This window comes from Girardinichthys multiradiatus, chromosome 23 (assembly GCF_021462225.1).
Source record: "Girardinichthys multiradiatus isolate DD_20200921_A chromosome 23, DD_fGirMul_XY1, whole genome shotgun sequence".
NCBI classification, from domain to species: Eukaryota; Metazoa; Chordata; class Actinopteri; order Cyprinodontiformes; family Goodeidae; genus Girardinichthys; species Girardinichthys multiradiatus.
In genome coordinates, this window is record NC_061815.1 from 17369320 (window position 1) to 17385930 (window position 16611).

Sequence of the window (16611 nt, forward strand, 5' to 3'; positions counted from 1 at the left end):
TAGGTTTACATAAATGTGTTTGTGTATGTTTAGAAAACAAAATCGAATTTGCCAAAATCAGAACTGGCGAGACACACCTAAAAAAAACAATAAAGAAAAAACAAACAAACAGAGGCTTTTACTGGTGTCTGCCAGTAAAAGCCAGATTTGTTATTAAGGAAAAAAATATGATAAGACTTGGTCAACCAGTAATAATAATGCTAAACTCTGATGTTGTTTGCTAACTTCAGAAACTGATAGTATAATTTGAGATTGTTATTTTTGTCCTTGAACTGTTTCACCACAGTTGGTTTCATGAGATCATCCATAAATGCTACATTTACTTTTGAAAATGTGATTGCAGCCAGTTATCATGCTTACAGTGCAGCTATACTAAATATAACAGTTGTTGTTATCTTTTTGATAATGGGTAAGTTTTATTTTTAAAGCAGTATTTAGTCTTGTGGTGCTCTGGCCATATGTAGTCGTAGATTTTTTGCTTAAAAAACTGTGACGATTGTTTTTGGTTGTGTTAAAAACTGTCCAGTTTCCTATTGCTAAGCTCTAAAGTACATGCAGTTCATCTCATTCTGTTTTTATTTACACTGTATAATCTAACATTTTTAGATATGTGCTTGTCATTTCATAACACTGAACTTATTTAATAAACACAGTTTTGCCTTTCCCACAAAATAAACCAAAATACTACAAATCTGTTTTGGTTCTTACTAAAATGCAAATGAACTTATGCAAAATACTATTTCAACATCCCACGCTGACCATGTTTATCTCTGTGTACTTCCCCTGACCTGTTGTCTGGATCTGCTGTAAGAGGTTCCACACTGAGGCTTTCTTCTCCTGGGTGGACTTGCTGAGTTTCTCTTGGTCCAGCATCTTCAGCAGCACACCCAGCTCCTTAACCAGCACCTCCACTGCTGTACAGAGAAGGAGTGAAAGGTCATGGGGCATGGCATCGGTTTATAAGCAGAGAGGGCAAAGATCAGATGAAAAGTCTAAACAAGCCCAAAGGATTTCTCATGGTTTTATGTCACATTGCTTCACGGGGTGTCAATATCCATCAGCAGTCTGAGAACAGAGACTGCCTCAGAGTCAGACCAGACTAAACAGACGGTAGGCTTCAGAGACAGGAAACAAGGTTAAATGGGATTTAACTCAGACAGCTCAGACAATGAGTGGATCTTAGGTTGCATGATATGCAAATATATTTTCCTTCAAAAGGATAGTTCAGGATAGTTGAAGTGAGGTTCTATTAATAGATTCTAGGCAGTTATAATCTCTGCTGTAGATTAATCTCATACTATATTTCCCTGTTTCCCTTTAAATCAGATAGGAAATGTTTCAGGAATGTATACTCTGACAGGAAACGCTCTTTTATTAGCAGGTGTTTCACACTCCTGCATAATTAATCATCGCCTTTTCTGTAAATAACCACTCCAATGCAAACCTTACAACAGTTAAAAGATCCTTGAAATATAATTCACACGTTATGATATTATTGAAAATTAGAATTGCTTGAAGACGATGGAAGTCCACTTGGTCTTGATCCCTCTCAGACTTGGCCTTAGACCTCTGGATACAAATAATCAGGATTTTTACAAAATGCGATAAAATACTAGCTGCTTCAAACAGAACCTCAGTTTAAAAATTCTAAACTAAGCCTTTAAGTGGTTTAGAAAATTGCAAAACTTTAACCAAGAATCAAATGTTCAATTACCTGTTTTTTCAAGAACTTTTAGCTCTGGACATTAACATCAGAATCTGACTTCTGGATCTATTAAAAGGACAGGCTGATGTAACTTGCAACTAAAACTATGGTCCCTCTTTTAAAGAACAAAAAAAATATTCTTTCACATGGATTTTACAAGACTTTCCTGGTTCTGTAACCCATGAAGACTCAGATTAAAGGGATGTATGTTTCACATCATGTGTTGTCCTAAAAGCTGGGGCTGGTCCCCTCTCTGTTTTCAGACTAAAACTTAAATAAACCGTATCACTAACCCCTAGATGCTGGACCTTCCGAGAAATGTTTTGCAACCCTCAACATGTGGTTCACATTCTTCTGTATCTTATCTTAAACCACAAGGAAGCGCCACTAAAAAAAACTGCTGATCTTCTCCTGTTTCCGTTTTGCCAGTCGGCACATACCCATTTTTGTACCTCTTCAATCCTGAAAACCATTGCAAGATCTGAGCCATTGCTTGTCTACAGCACCAACCTCACTGACTTCTCACTCCCTCAATCTCCTTCACTTATTCACTACTCAAAATTGGCTAATTTTCACAGTCCAGTCGAATTATGCCCACTGAAGCGTGCATCTCGGCGGGGTCAGAGACGGGACAGCCGCTGAGCCAGAAAACTCTTTGTTCACTGGGCGGTCGTACGGCAAGAAGAAATGTTGCACCGAACACACACAAATGCGCACATACACTGATATACACACACAGATAGAAAAAACACCGGCAGGCTCGAGTTGTGTATTTAGTTAGGTGTGTCAGTGTGAACTTTGGACTGCAACTTTAAGAAAGGTACTCCTGCCCCATTTATGTGTGTGTGTGTGTGTGTGTGTGTGTGCGTGCGTGCATGCGTGCGTGTGTGTGTGTTTGTGTACAGGTTTGAAGAGTATATAAATATATATAAATATATATAAATACATCATGGCAAAATGTTGTACTCTCAGATGTTTTGCTCTGACAGACTGATGGTGTATGTAATCACTACTGACAAGCTGCCAAACTTCATATGTACGAGATATATTTATTGTTTGGCAGCGGTGTATGTCCTTCGTTTCAAAGTCCCACTCCCTAAAAACAGGCATAGTTTCCTGAGGCGGGTCTTCCTATGGGCTCAACAATGGCTCTGGGGGCTCTGCCATGGCTACAGTCAACATCTACAGCCGGCATGGGTTTGTCTGTTTCTGTTTAAAGACACTGCTTTCCACCTTAGAGTGGTTTCCTTCCATTGTAATAAACGCTCCGAGAATTGGGCATGAGGAATTAATACACACAGGGACGTGAAATGTCGCCTCATTAAGATCCCATTCACCCAGGGGAAATAAGGAAGTGGAGTTCGTGGAAGGAGGGGAAGCTCGCTTTCAGTAGGATGTCTTGGCCTGGTGAATGTTGTCTCCCTGCCAGCTGCTCCAGCTGTTTAGATATTGGCTTCAGCTCAGCACTGGACTTCCCCTAACCAGGTGAAAGACAAAACCTCTTCCACAGCGTGACTCATTCGCTGAGTAAAGTAACTGAAATATACACCACTCAGCACTAAATCAAACATAACACAGAAATCAAAGCAGTGCTTTTCAGGCAGTTGGCATGAAATTCCAGCTTGCACTCAAGATCTATTTCACTATTTAATTTGGACACATGCTTTAGAAAGCTGATTATCCAATCAATTTTTTGGATTAGAGAGCCCATTTAATTGTGCCAAAATGAGCAAAGAGAAATTATTTCGTAGTATCTGACATGTAGGGTGCTTAAGACAAACTTCAAAATTCTGGTTATGTCATGAGAATCACTTTTACATGGGTGCCAATGCAACTATAACTTTGCACAATCCTTTAATATACCCATGCTGCAACTGTTTATTGGTTTGAAATGATCATTTTGGCTGAACTGAATTTACCTTCAATGTGAGCACTCGGATGCGAGAATTTATCCTATTTCAGATGGAAATCAGAAAACCAGTAGGATTTGCTAGCTGCTGTTGTGCTAACTAGTCAGGATAGAACAGGATGCTGTTTATGTCATGACAGTGAGTCATCAAAATCTGAACAAAATAAATACCCTGATTTAGATATCTTCAAGCATAGCACCGCATAGTTCCCCATTCCACTGAGAGTGAAAATAGTTATTTGTTAGGTTGTAAAGATACTTACAACTCTTGTCTCATGAGCTGAGATAAGATCCTTGATATTTGGTAAATGAGATTAAATTTGTGCAAATTTCATAGGAGAGCTAAAATGCCTTTTCTGTTCTCACAAATAGACTAATGTGCAATGCAAACTGATGGATTGAGACAAACATAAAAAAAAATATATTTCCTATAAAAAATCTGCAAAACTAGTCACCAGTTGATGCACCAAATTGTAACTGCAATCAATCCTTTTTCAGTGTGTTCTTTCTAAAAGACTCAACACTTCAGACATAACTATTCACGGCTGAAGTCCAATGATCAGACCTGTTTAGGCACATCAAAGCCAGACATATTCAAAGGCGTCAATTGACATTCATTAACTGGCAAGATGCTCTGCGGCGCTCTTGATGAGCATTACCTTTAAAGGTTTCACAAATCTCAAGCTGTGTTTTAAGAATCTGTCATTAATGCAGAACATTCTCATCCAGGTTGGGGTAGTCCATACTGTGGTATTAATGCTTGTCTAATTCTGAAGTGGTCTAATGGGAAAAAAGCAATGTAAATAATCCCTTTCTGTGGTTTCATTAATAGATTCAATGTTTCATAAAGCTAAACCTGTTATATATATAATCTCTGTTTACTGTAGAACAAAACAGCTCTGGTTTCGGTCATTCAAAGTCTTTTAGATTTTGCAATCTTCAAATACAGTCATGAGCGAAATAGCTCTTTTGTTTAATGCCAACAGAAAACCCCGAAGCAGATGCAAATGCTTATAATTCATTCATATTCTGCCTGTCTCAATATTTTTGCAGTGTTTTGAATGTTGTCACCCACCTTGGCAAGAAGTCTTTATTTGTTGACTCTGTCTAAAACCAAGAGCATATCAAGAACTACTTCATTTCTTACAGCAAAATAAGAGTCTGAAGCAAAGATTCATTTTTTTATCAATTCTATGAGCAAATACAACTGGATACCAACATATTTTGCATATGTTATGCATTTAAACACATAAAGGAACATAGTCAGAGATAAGATTGTACAGTACTATCTGTGGTATTTATTGAACAAGCAAATAATCTTTTTTTTTGTGACTTTAAAAATGTTTTTATTTGTACAGCATCCACATGGAACTTGAATTCAGGATTAGCTGAGGATCTCCGACCTTCTAAATTATAATTCCAACTTTGGGGGGAATTTAGTTTTGATTTATCATCTTCAAACTCTAAAATTATAACTTGCGAGTGCAAATCAAATGCAGCAATATAAAATTAGATAAAACGAAACTGATTTTACTACTGAATCACAGATGTACACAAGCATGTGTGGTATTTTAATAAATGAGATTTAGGTTTTTCAAAAACATTTTGAATGTTTAAGCTTTAAAAACCTAAAGAGAGAAAAAGATGATGCATGAATTCGAAAAGTTTTATGAAGCTCTGTAAGCATTCAAACGTATAGCCCTTTAAACTTGTCTTACAACTGCTGTAAAGCCCCAGTAAAATTCCTCACCTTGTTAAGAGTGCAAGAGTCTACATAATGTATTTGTATTTGAGTCTGGGCACACATTTGTAAGAGATAGTGGTTAACACAGTAGACTCAAGCCTTTAAAAGGAGCTTTCAGTTGTACCTTTTTTTTGTTTAAACTCGGCAGGGGATGAGGGGGTGGTGGGGTGTGGTTTGGTGGACAATGTGAGTTCAGCACCTGTGCTAACATGTCCGACAAACTCCAATGAGAAGAATACTGTGACCTCAACTGGGTGCACGTAGATATATATGTTCATCTTTCTACTCCTCTGTTATGCTAAAAGACTTCCCTCATTCTGACACAACTTTCCGTGCCATCCAATGCAAACACAAATATCATCACAGTGAGGGAAAAGTAACACATTTCTGTGATTTAGCATCAGCTCTGTTTCACAACATCACTGCTTGCATCCCATCCAGCAGATCAGTTCACACTCACACAGCGACTTTGGGGGATTAAAACAGCAATGTTTCACCACTTGGTTTTGCTAGCATATGGCTTCTCAGTACATGAATTCACCTTATAGGTATTCAGGCAAGGTGATGAGATTTTGTTTTAAGACATTAATTAAACACAACCGAATTTATGAAGTGAAATAAAGTGGAACATCTTTACAAATGCCTTCACCTTTGTCTGTAATTCAGGCTTTTCACTGTACATACCTGCCATTGTAATTATAAGCCAGAAAGTCTAACAAGACTTACCCTCCTCAGCAATGGATGAGAGTCCCACCATTCTGCAAAATTAGGAAGGTAGCAAACCAGGTCCTTCATACACAAAATAGCTGCAAGAAAAATAATGTTCCACTGTCAGTTTCCCAGCCTCGCTCAGTCCTTTGAAGCCCTTGCATTGGAGGTTAACTACAGTCGGCTGAATTCACACTCCTTTTACCTCTCCCTTCCTCCATCTGATCTGTTATCTCCCTCCACCTCCCTCTGTATACCCTCCTCTTTTTTTCCTTTTGGGGGGTAGGGAGCTGGTGGTGCAGTGTGTGTGTGCATTGTGTGTGTGGGTAAGCGTGCTAGATTGCCCTCCACTGTAATGCTTGGGGATTGTATAGCACCTGGGAAAGGCTTGCTGTGTAAAAACACATACCGACTAATAGCTAACCCACATTCTTTATTCCTTCACATTTTTCAACCGTCCGAACAAAATGCCTACCACCCAGTGAAGTAAAAAAAAAACAGAAATATCCCAGTTACTGCTGTTAATTAAAGTAACTTTAACACCACTAAAGATATTCTCTTTCAAGCTGTCTCTACAATTGAAAATATGTGTTAGCTGCATTGTTTAAAAAAAAATAAGCCTAATCATGACATGGTTTAGCAATTTTTTGTAAAGTGGGGGTAGAGGTGAGTGGAGACCTTAAAGGGTTCCACGTGGATGACTTGTTGTCCTGAGGCAGATTCAAGTGCCCCGAACATGACGAAGCATGCTGCCCTCAATCACTCACTGCACAAACAACCCACAAGCCTGCACAGTCCAACACACAACCATGTGTGCCACAAAAAAACAGATTTAACATTGTTAAAACACTCTCCTAAAAGTAGGCTTATACTGTCAAATGGTCGGTGTACCAAAGGTCTCTAAACCTACAGAGCTACATCAGGGATGGACAAGTTAGATTGTTGGTTAGATTGAAGTTTAGCCTCTTCTAACTTATTTTTGATCCTTTTTAATAACATTTTATTAAAGCAATACAGCAAGGGAAATTGAATTATTAACTCTGACTTCAGCTGACTTACAACCTTTGTCAGTCATGGAAAAGGCTGAAAGCCCTGTTGTTGTAACACATGCAGAACGTGGCTTGGCATTGTCTTGCTGAAATAAGCAGGGACATCCCCGAAGAAGATGTTGGTTGGATGGCAGCACATGTTTCTCCAAAACCTGTATGTACCTTTTAGCATTAACTGTGCCTTCACAGATGTGGCACTGGGCACTAACACACCCCCATACCATCACAGATGCTGGCTTTCAAACTTTGAGGTGATAACAATCGGGATAGTCATTTATCTCTCTGGCCGGGAGAACACGGCTTCCATGATTTCCAAAACCAATTTGAAATGTGGACTCATCAGACCACAGCGCACTTTTCTACTTTGCGTCAGTCGATCTCAGACTGGCTCGGGCCTAGAGAAGTTGGTGGTGTTTCTGGGTGTTGTTAGTATATGGCTTTGCATGTAAGAGTTTTAGCTTTCTCTTGTAAATGTAGCAGCGAACTGTTTTTACTGACAATGGTTTACTGAGGTGTTCCTGAGCCCACGCGGTAATATCTATTCCAGAATGTCGTTTTTCAATTCAGTGCCTCCTGAGGGATTAAAGGTCCTGAGCATTCAATGTTGGTTTACTGCCTTGCCACTTATGTGCAGAGATTTCTCCAGATTCTCTGAATCTTTTGACGATGATGTTAGATCCCATGATTCGAATGTCCCGTTCCACCACATCTCAAAGGTGCTCTATAGGATTAAGATCTGGTGACTTTGGAGGCCATTTGAGTACAGTGAACTCACTGTCAGGTTCCAAGAAACCAGTCTTAGATGATTCCTGCTTTATGACATGGTACGTTATCCTGCTGGAAGTATCCATCAGAAGATGGATACACTGTGGTCATAAAGGGATGGACATTGTCAGCAACAATACTCAGGTAGGCTGTGGCGATGACACAATGCTCAATTGGTACTAAGGGGCCCAAAGTGTGCCAAGAAAATATTCCCCACACCATTACACCACCACCACCAGCCTGAACCGTTGATACAAGGCAGGATGGATCCATGCTTTCATGTTGTTGACACCAAATTCTGACCCTATGAGTGAATGTCGCAGCAGAAATTGAGACTCATCAGACCAGGCAACATTTGTCCATTCTTCTTTTGTCCAATTTTGGTGAGCCTTTGCGAATTGTACCATCAGTTTCCTGTTCTTAGCTGACAGGAGTGGCATCCGGTGTGGTCTTCTGCTGCTGTAGCCCATCTGCCTCAAGGTTCGACGTGTTGGTCAGAGATGCTCTTCTGCATGCCTTAGTTGTAACGAGTGGTTATTTGAGTAACTGTTGCCTTTCTATCAGCTCGAACCAGTCTGGCCATTCTCCTCTGACCTCTGGCATCAACAAGGCATTTGCGCTCACAGAACTGCCGCTCACTGGATATTTTCTTTTTCGGACCATTCTCTGTAAACCCTAGAGATGGTAGTGCGTGAAAATCTCAGTAGATCAGCAGTTTCTGAAAGACTCAGATCAGCCCGTCTGGAACCAACAACCATGTCACGTTCAACGAGACTTAAATCATCTTTCTTCCCCATTTTGATGCTCGGTTTGAACTGCAGCAGATCATCTTGACCATGTCTACATACACTGAGTTGCTGCAATGTGATTGGCTGATTAGAAATTTGCATTAATGAGCAGTTGGACAGGTGTACCTAATAAAGTGGCTGGTGAGCGTATTTGCTCACGCAGTAGTTCACAAAGTGGTGAATCTTGCCCCGTCCTTGCTTGTGAAGAACTGAGCCTTTCAGGGATGCTGCTTTTATACCCAGTCATGACTCTCACTTGTTTCCAATTACCATGCCCACCTCTGGAATATTGAGCATTCCTCAGCTTTTTGGAACATATTGCAAGCACCAAGCTCAAAATGAGTGAATATTCGCAAAAAAAAACAATGAAGTATATCACTTTGAACATTAAATATATTGCGCTTGCAATGAATTCAATTGCACATAGGTTGAACAGGGTTGGCAAATCACTGTATTCTGTTTTTATTTACATTTTACACAACATCCCAACATCATTAGAATTGAGGTTTAATAAGTTGCTAAGGCACAATGAAAAATAGTAAATCACCTCACCATTAAATCCAAATAATTAATGTAGTCTAAAACACTGATCGTTAACTGACCACAAATTGTTCATTGGTACACCTCTAAAACTGACTGAATGACATCATAAACATGTCAGCTTAAAATACCTTTAAGCAAAGGGGTGCTGACGTTCGAGCTGCACTGTCAGTCAAAGCAGTTAAATAAAACACAAAACCTAAAAAAAACCTAAAACGAACCTTGACCCAAATATAGGGTCAAAAATATTGGTGTCACAATTCATTTATGTACCACTTCTGTCAACTGTCCATATGCCTGTAATTCCACATAATAATAAATATATTTTTCTTTAAAATGGGTCACTTATATCCACACTTGCTGAATATTTCTGTAGCTATGCTATTAAAAGACTACATAGATGCAAACCAACTATTAATTGTTCAAATACAAAATGACAAAGAGAAATATAGTAAGTATTTATCTTTGGATTTCTTCTTTGGATCAATGCAAGAGCTGCACATTTTGAGTAACACTGGACCGTTTCCAAAACTCTAATTGTACAAAAGCCAGAATTTCCCAGAGGCATATAGTGTTTCCCAATCGTTTTTAAAATTGCACTAGATTTGACAAATTCGACAGGCACAGCTTGCAATACTTGGTCATGGCCTGACAAACCACTGCTTAGGGTGACAATATGAACTTTGACCTCCCAAGTGAAACTGTGACCCCACGTTAGCCAACCAGACAGCAGGAGAACTGCAGTTTATACTCAGCTGTAAAATTCACACCCCTTTTATCTCACATCACAAGAGGTTTGAGATAATCTCAAGATTTTTCTACTACATTCAAGATTAAAGATTAATAGTGTATAATTCTGAAGTACCACAAGTATAACAAAAACATAAAAATAGAACTATAGGTTCTCTAAAGAAAGCTTCTGTGAGAACCTTTAAATTTATACAAGAGGTCAGAATAAAAGGACTACAAAGTTCTTCCGAACACCGTCTCCTTCCCTATTGTCTTTGGGCATGTTGAATACACAAACACTTCCAAACCTGATATGGCATAAAAGAACGCAGCAGGTTGAGGATCGTGAGACGTTCAGAAACAATGTGTGGGAGTGTCTTTTTCAGCTGAAAAACATTACTCTGCTACTTTGTTTTGTGAGCAGGCATAATATTATCTCAGGTTAACTGAGTCAGTAGAGATTTTTCTGTAAAAGAGACAGAACGGTTTTAAAACTATGTGAGAGGTTTTCTTCAATACCAGATTGTGTCGTGTAAAAACTACAAACCTCTATTTTAGTGGGATTTTTTGTACAAGACTGACATGAATTACAGCAAAATTCAGAAGTTGAAGGAAAATTATTTAAATTTCTTTTACAAATACAAATCTGAAAAGTATGGTCTGAATGTGTATTCAATCCTCAGATTTAAGGTGGTAGAACCAACATTTGCAAGTGTTTTGACATTTGTCTCTACCAAGTTTGTCATTTTTGTTTCCCCATCCCTTTCTTCAAAATAGAACAACCTCAGCCAGATGGCAAACATCTGTCAAAATCCATTGTGCTGTCCTGCCAAGAATGCTCATTTAGTTTTACATATAAGCCATTGTAACACATGAAGATACTTTGATACAAAACATTCCATTGAAGCTCCGCCTGTATGTTTGGGGTCGTTGTCCTGCTGGAAGATGAACTTTTGTCCCAGTCTCGGGTCTTTTGCTGCGTCAATAAGATTTTTCCTTCTAGACTACCCTGTATTTAGTTCCATCCATCTTGCAATCAACTCTGATTAGCTTCCCTGTCACTACTGAAAAAAAATAATTCCCACCGCATGATGCTGCAACCACAATTTTTCACTCAGGGTTTGATTTTTTTGCCACACATACCATTTTGCATGTTGCCAAAAAGTTCAATTTTAGTATTGTCTGACTAGAGCACTTTCTCTCACATGTTTGTTGTGTTCCTCTACATTGCTTGTGGCATTGTGGCACAGTGCAGGGAGCATCTTCTTCAGCTTTCGTTCAACAAATTAACTACTCTTGGAGGCCAGATTTGTAGAAGGCAGGTTTAATACTGGTTCCGTCCAACCTGAACTGTAGAATCCAGAGTTATTACAGGCCTCTTTGCTACTTCTCTAATTAATGTTTTCTTTGCATGGCCTGTCAAGATGGTCATGTCTCTGCATAGATCATTAGTTTGCAGTTTTCTGTTTTCAAATGATAGCTTGAACAGTGCTATGCGAGATGTTCATAGGTTGAGTTGTTGCTTATATAATCTAACTCTGCTTTAGACCCCTTCACAACTTTATCCTGGACCGGTCTGGTGTGTTTGTTGGTTTTCATGATGCTTCATCATATTTGTTTACTCCATTACACACCTCTAAGGCATTCACACAGCAGCTGTACACTGAGATTGAATTATACAAAGGCAGACTTTTTTTGATAATTAAGCGACTTTTGAAGGCATGTGATTTTATTCATGAGTAAAAAGGGCCTGAAAGCATTTGCATGCCATCCTCTTCAGATTTTTATTTCTAAAGAAATTTCAAAGCCAATTATTCTTTCCCTTTCACTTTGCCGTTATTCACTACTTTGTTTTAGTCAGTCATATAAAATCTCAATAAAATATGGTTGTTATGTGGCAAAATGTTAAAAAGTATAAGGGGTATGAATAAATTTGCAAGGCATTGTATGACTACCGACAATGCCTGCAAGAAAGTTGTAGGGCAAAATGTTAACTTGTGTATAAACCACAAACTTTATCACACTCTTTCATCAAATACAGATTAGTAAGGTCAATGTAGACACCATGAAAAGAAAGGTGAGCTAAACCAGATGCACTTAATGTTTTTAATTGCATTAAAACATGTCCCAACCCTGTCTCCTCTCAATATCCTTTGCTTTAACGTGATGAAATGCCCTCCTAGTGTCCTCCTTAGATTCCAAGCATTTCCCAAGTGTGACGTTTCTTCCTGCTGTCAACATGTCTGGGCATTTACAGAAGTGATAACACCAGAGCCCACAACAAGTAAACAGAGACAGTCCTGCTTCATCGGAAAGATAATGCATATCAATCTAATGACTATGACTTGACAGTCATTTTCTGGCAATTTACGTCATCAGCAGAGGAGAAGCAGATCTACAGATATGGAGTTTTTATTTATTATGAATTTATTCTGCATTTTTTAAAATACATTATGCATCTGAATGAGAAACTGCATGTATGGGATGTGTACAACCGGATCTATGATTTCTATATGAATGCTGAAAAAGAACCCATACTTGCATGTAATATCTCTGTTGGATTTATCATCCAAGTATTGCGAACATTCCCAACCATGTTCTTTTTCTAAACCAAGTTGTCTCTGTAGACTAGCAGTGAATAAAAGTGAAGGGAAACATTGATTCTCTTAATTTTGAAAGGAATACTGAATAAAACAACATAATACAGCAAGAAAATAACCCCTCATTCTGAGTGATCCCACATTCCAATCCCCTGCTTATGCCATCATCCATCCTCTTTTATTTCCATTGCTGTGCAAATTCAGTTGCAAATTTCAGTTCACACACAGCCAAAAGCTGAATTATTTCATGTTATTATTTCAACACTGAGACATTTTCAACCACATTCATACCCCCAGGAAGAACTTTTTCACACAAATATTCTTTTTTTCATGACATAATGGCTTCCAAAACTGGCTGATAATGATAAAGAGCGCCTAACATTTTGTGTTAATCTGCGCAATAATTTCTGCATTGCATTTTATTTGCCTTCTGTTTTAGCTTTTTTACATTTGTTTGCCTCTTTTGCTTCCAATATTTTTTGGTGCTGTACCTTAAAATGGCCGAATTAAAAACTATAAAAAAGGTCAAACTTAATCATGATATTAGGATTTTGTCTATAGATATCCTTGTTGTAGAGCGAAAAAAAGCCTGGCCCAACACGTGCCAGGGAACCAGCTTTATGTTATGCTTGACATTCCAAGAAACGACACATTAAAAAATTAATAATAATGTGTGATAGCATCTGAATCTGATAATATGATTGGACTGTGTTCAAATCAGCCCAGGTTGTTGTAACTGGATTCACACTGGAGCTGCACTATATTGAATCCCACTCGTCGACCCAATTAATGTTTCCAATATTGCGATCACACATGACTGCTTGGATACAATAATTTATAGGATAATATATTTCAACAACCATACGTTCACATTTAACATGCAAATATATGTGGCCAGTTGGATGGACTCATGGCAGCAACGCTTACACCAGATGTAAATTTTTTGTGGCAATAACATGTTTTCCCAATAGCATGAGGCCCTAGTTTGGATAACAGTGGATTCTATTTAACTGGATATGAACTGCACCAGTTTGTTTTGTAAAGTTTCTCGAGCTGACTTTTGTTGTGGGCTGGTGCTGCATAAATATTGAGAGCTGAACTGGACTAAACTGAATTGCATTGAATTAAATACCATAATCTTAATGTTGTGTTTTAAACAACAGTAAGTTCAATAATTGAATGTTGTATTTATAGCTGGTTTCAGTTACCCTTTTATAAAAGCTATTAAGGCACGTTTCAGTGAAATCTGTTTTAGTTTGTTAAATCCATAGATGTTTATAAAGCTAAATTCCTTCAGGTGAGGTCTGAAAAAGAAGCTTAAAATATTTAGAAAATATAATATGGATGGACATTGGAACCCAGTCCTAATGTGTGAGAGAAACCAAAGACAAAAAAATAAATCACAACATAAGTTTTATTACATGTTTGTCCTGCATACGGAAGTAAAGAAAGTCACTCAAACCCATTGTTGCTCTGATAGCTACTGAAGATCCTTTGACAATGACTCTCATTCTGTCTGCTGCCAAAAAATGATTTTCTTCTCCTACATCAGCCAACCTTATGGAGTTGCCCCATGTGCCCCCTATAGAGATGCACTTCCTCCTTCAGCAAATGACGTCACCTATCACCTCCGGCCTTCTGTTTCCTCTTCCTGTCAGCTGACCCAAAGCTACTTTTACTTTAGTGTGTCTAGTGACCCCGTTCTCATTGCTCTGCTTAGATTCTGCCATCAGATAGTATTGAGTGTGTTTTGCTTAGAGCTGTATTTCAAAGAAATGACACTGTAATGGAGCTCAGTTTTCACCAAGCAAATGTAGGTTGAATCCTCGAGGGTGAAAATTTGTTTCTCATACTATGGCAGGTACATTATTCATATGGCCAGAAATCTTAAGACAAACATGTTAGCATCAACATACTGCACTAAATGCAGACTACAAATCTAGAGCAGGCATAGCTGAAAGCATGTGGAAAAGCTTATTTTGTCTGGAGGAGCTGTACATGAGAAAAAAAAAACCTTTCTCCCTGCTGTTTTTATTGAACTCAGGAAGATGCTTCAGGATATCATAAAACACAGACCCCATACAAGTGTACAAACACACATAATGCTGTCATGCTGGAAGATGCCCAACAATTTACTCTGAGTTACTCAAGTCTGGACGTTTGTTTTCTTTTTCTTAAACCGGCAGCCAGCTGCTTTGCACAAACCTACAAACTGACAATTCAGCAGATGTCTTACTTTTAAATGCCTTTTCCAGCATTTATCAAGATCCTGCATGCAAAAGCCTGCATTCCGCAGCACAATTACTTACTACCCTTACCACAATTTTAATCTGTTTGAGATAGAAACTGGGGTTAGATTCACACCAACTTGTCATTGCAAATAATTGTTCAAAGGTGATATGTAACAATTTTGCAGTCACTTTATCTACCAACTTTTTGGTTCAATATAACCCTTCTCTTTATTTCTAACTGGATAACTCTAATGAGCTCATCCTAGAGTCCAAAACTTTCAAAAAGTCATCTCATAGCTGACAGGGGCTTTTATGTGGTGATGATGTGGAAGAGTTAAGGGCTTGAGAGCTCACCTGTGTAACCATTAACTTTCTTTGGAAGGACAGCCATTAGACAGATGCTTTTGATGTTGAGAAAAGGTTACAAACACACACACACACACACACACACACACACACACACACACACACAGCCCTAGCTGTGGTCTCAGCACAACAGAGTAGTCTGTGAAGCAGAAGTGATAGCTAAAGAGCTTATCTCAGAGGCCTTGGTTACAGGTCAAGCTTGTGAAAGACTGCTGCTCATTTTCCTTCTGCACCTATCGAGTGTTTGTTCAGGGGCTTTTAATTTGCTTTAACTTTAGTCTGAGGTTAAAATTTCAATTACCCTCCTGTAAAAAATTACAAAAACCTGATATTTTCAGATCATCAAAATCAGAATCTGAGACACTGAAAAGACTTCAAGGAAAACGGTGGAAGTAAATATATGTAGAGAAAGCATTTTAGTTTAAGTTTTGTTAAAAAGAATCTGCCTAAATGTTATTTTCTTTCTGTGAAGGCAAAATCTACAGGCACTTGTTGAAAAGCTGATGCAACCCTTTTAATCCTGCATGTGAAGTGTGCTTGGCCTCAGGGATTTTCTCCAACTAAATGCGTAGAATATTGATAAAGTGTCAGACTACAACATGCCTACTCTATGTTTCAATATGAATTGTATGAAAATTCGGCTTGAGACATATTTCAGTGCTTCCAGTAAATCATGTCAAAGAGAAAAAAAAATCTAAAAGGTTGTTCTTTTTCTTCATAAATTTACATTTAAATATTGTAATTTTTAATTGTGTGGCACTAGGAGCTCTTATTTTGTAAGTTGACCATTAGGAAATGGGGTGGAGAGAGAGGGGAAGACATGCAGCAAAGGTCAACGGGCCAGGAATCGAACCCACGATGGTTGTGCGCTTAACCCCACTCCAAAATATTGTAAAATTTAATGACGATTGTTTTAGGTATTTTGGGTTCTGTCAGTTTGTGGATTTCTGTAACTTGTTTTGTGCCATGGAAATGGTTCTAGACAAAGCAACTAGAATCATCTGTACGAAGGATAATTTGTAAAGGCATCTGCACATCTGAATGATCCAAAGAGGATATAATGATTGCAAACGTTTCGGAAACTTCAAAAACTCATTAAAAGCAGAAGAAGCAAAAAAGAGTAGTTACAGATGTTTATGTAATGCTCTTTCCTTACCACTCCTCTTTTGGCATCATTCATTTGCATTTGCCCTACATTTTATGAGCAGCAATGCCCACTGTTTAAGAAAAACTGCTGAAAGTGTAGCAAAGCCTCCTTTGCCATTAGAAACTGTGGAGCCGATGTGTTTCAAATCGCTTGCACCAGGACCAACCCTGGAGTACAATGTTGGTCTGACATTGCATTCAAACTCGCATTTGTGCAGTCAGTCTTGACAGTTAAAGCACAAACTTTAACATACATATAAATACAGACATCAAATAAAATTTACTTGCACTGCAGTGGGGGTAGAGGGCTCATGTACTACAAGTTATATCA

The 16611-nt window shown here is 38.4% G+C and overlaps 1 protein-coding gene across 7 annotated transcripts in view; it reads right to left on the reverse strand.

Annotated features, from left to right (window-relative positions):
* afap1l1a (actin filament associated protein 1-like 1a) overlaps positions 1-16611 on the reverse strand; it is a 44704-nt gene that overhangs the window by 19671 nt on the left and 8422 nt on the right. The window contains exons 2-3 of one of the 7 annotated variants that reach the window (XM_047353744.1): positions 6085-6164; positions 789-914 (exon numbers count right to left, since the gene is read on the reverse strand). In XM_047353744.1, coding sequence (XP_047209700.1) covers positions 789-914; positions 6085-6115 — 157 coding nt within the window. In that variant the 5' untranslated portion in view covers positions 6116-6164. Of the gene's footprint in view, positions 1-788; positions 915-6084; positions 6291-16611 lie in introns of those variants that run through there. The other 6 variants (XM_047353750.1, XM_047353746.1, XM_047353743.1 and 3 more) reach the window with 6 other exon arrangements.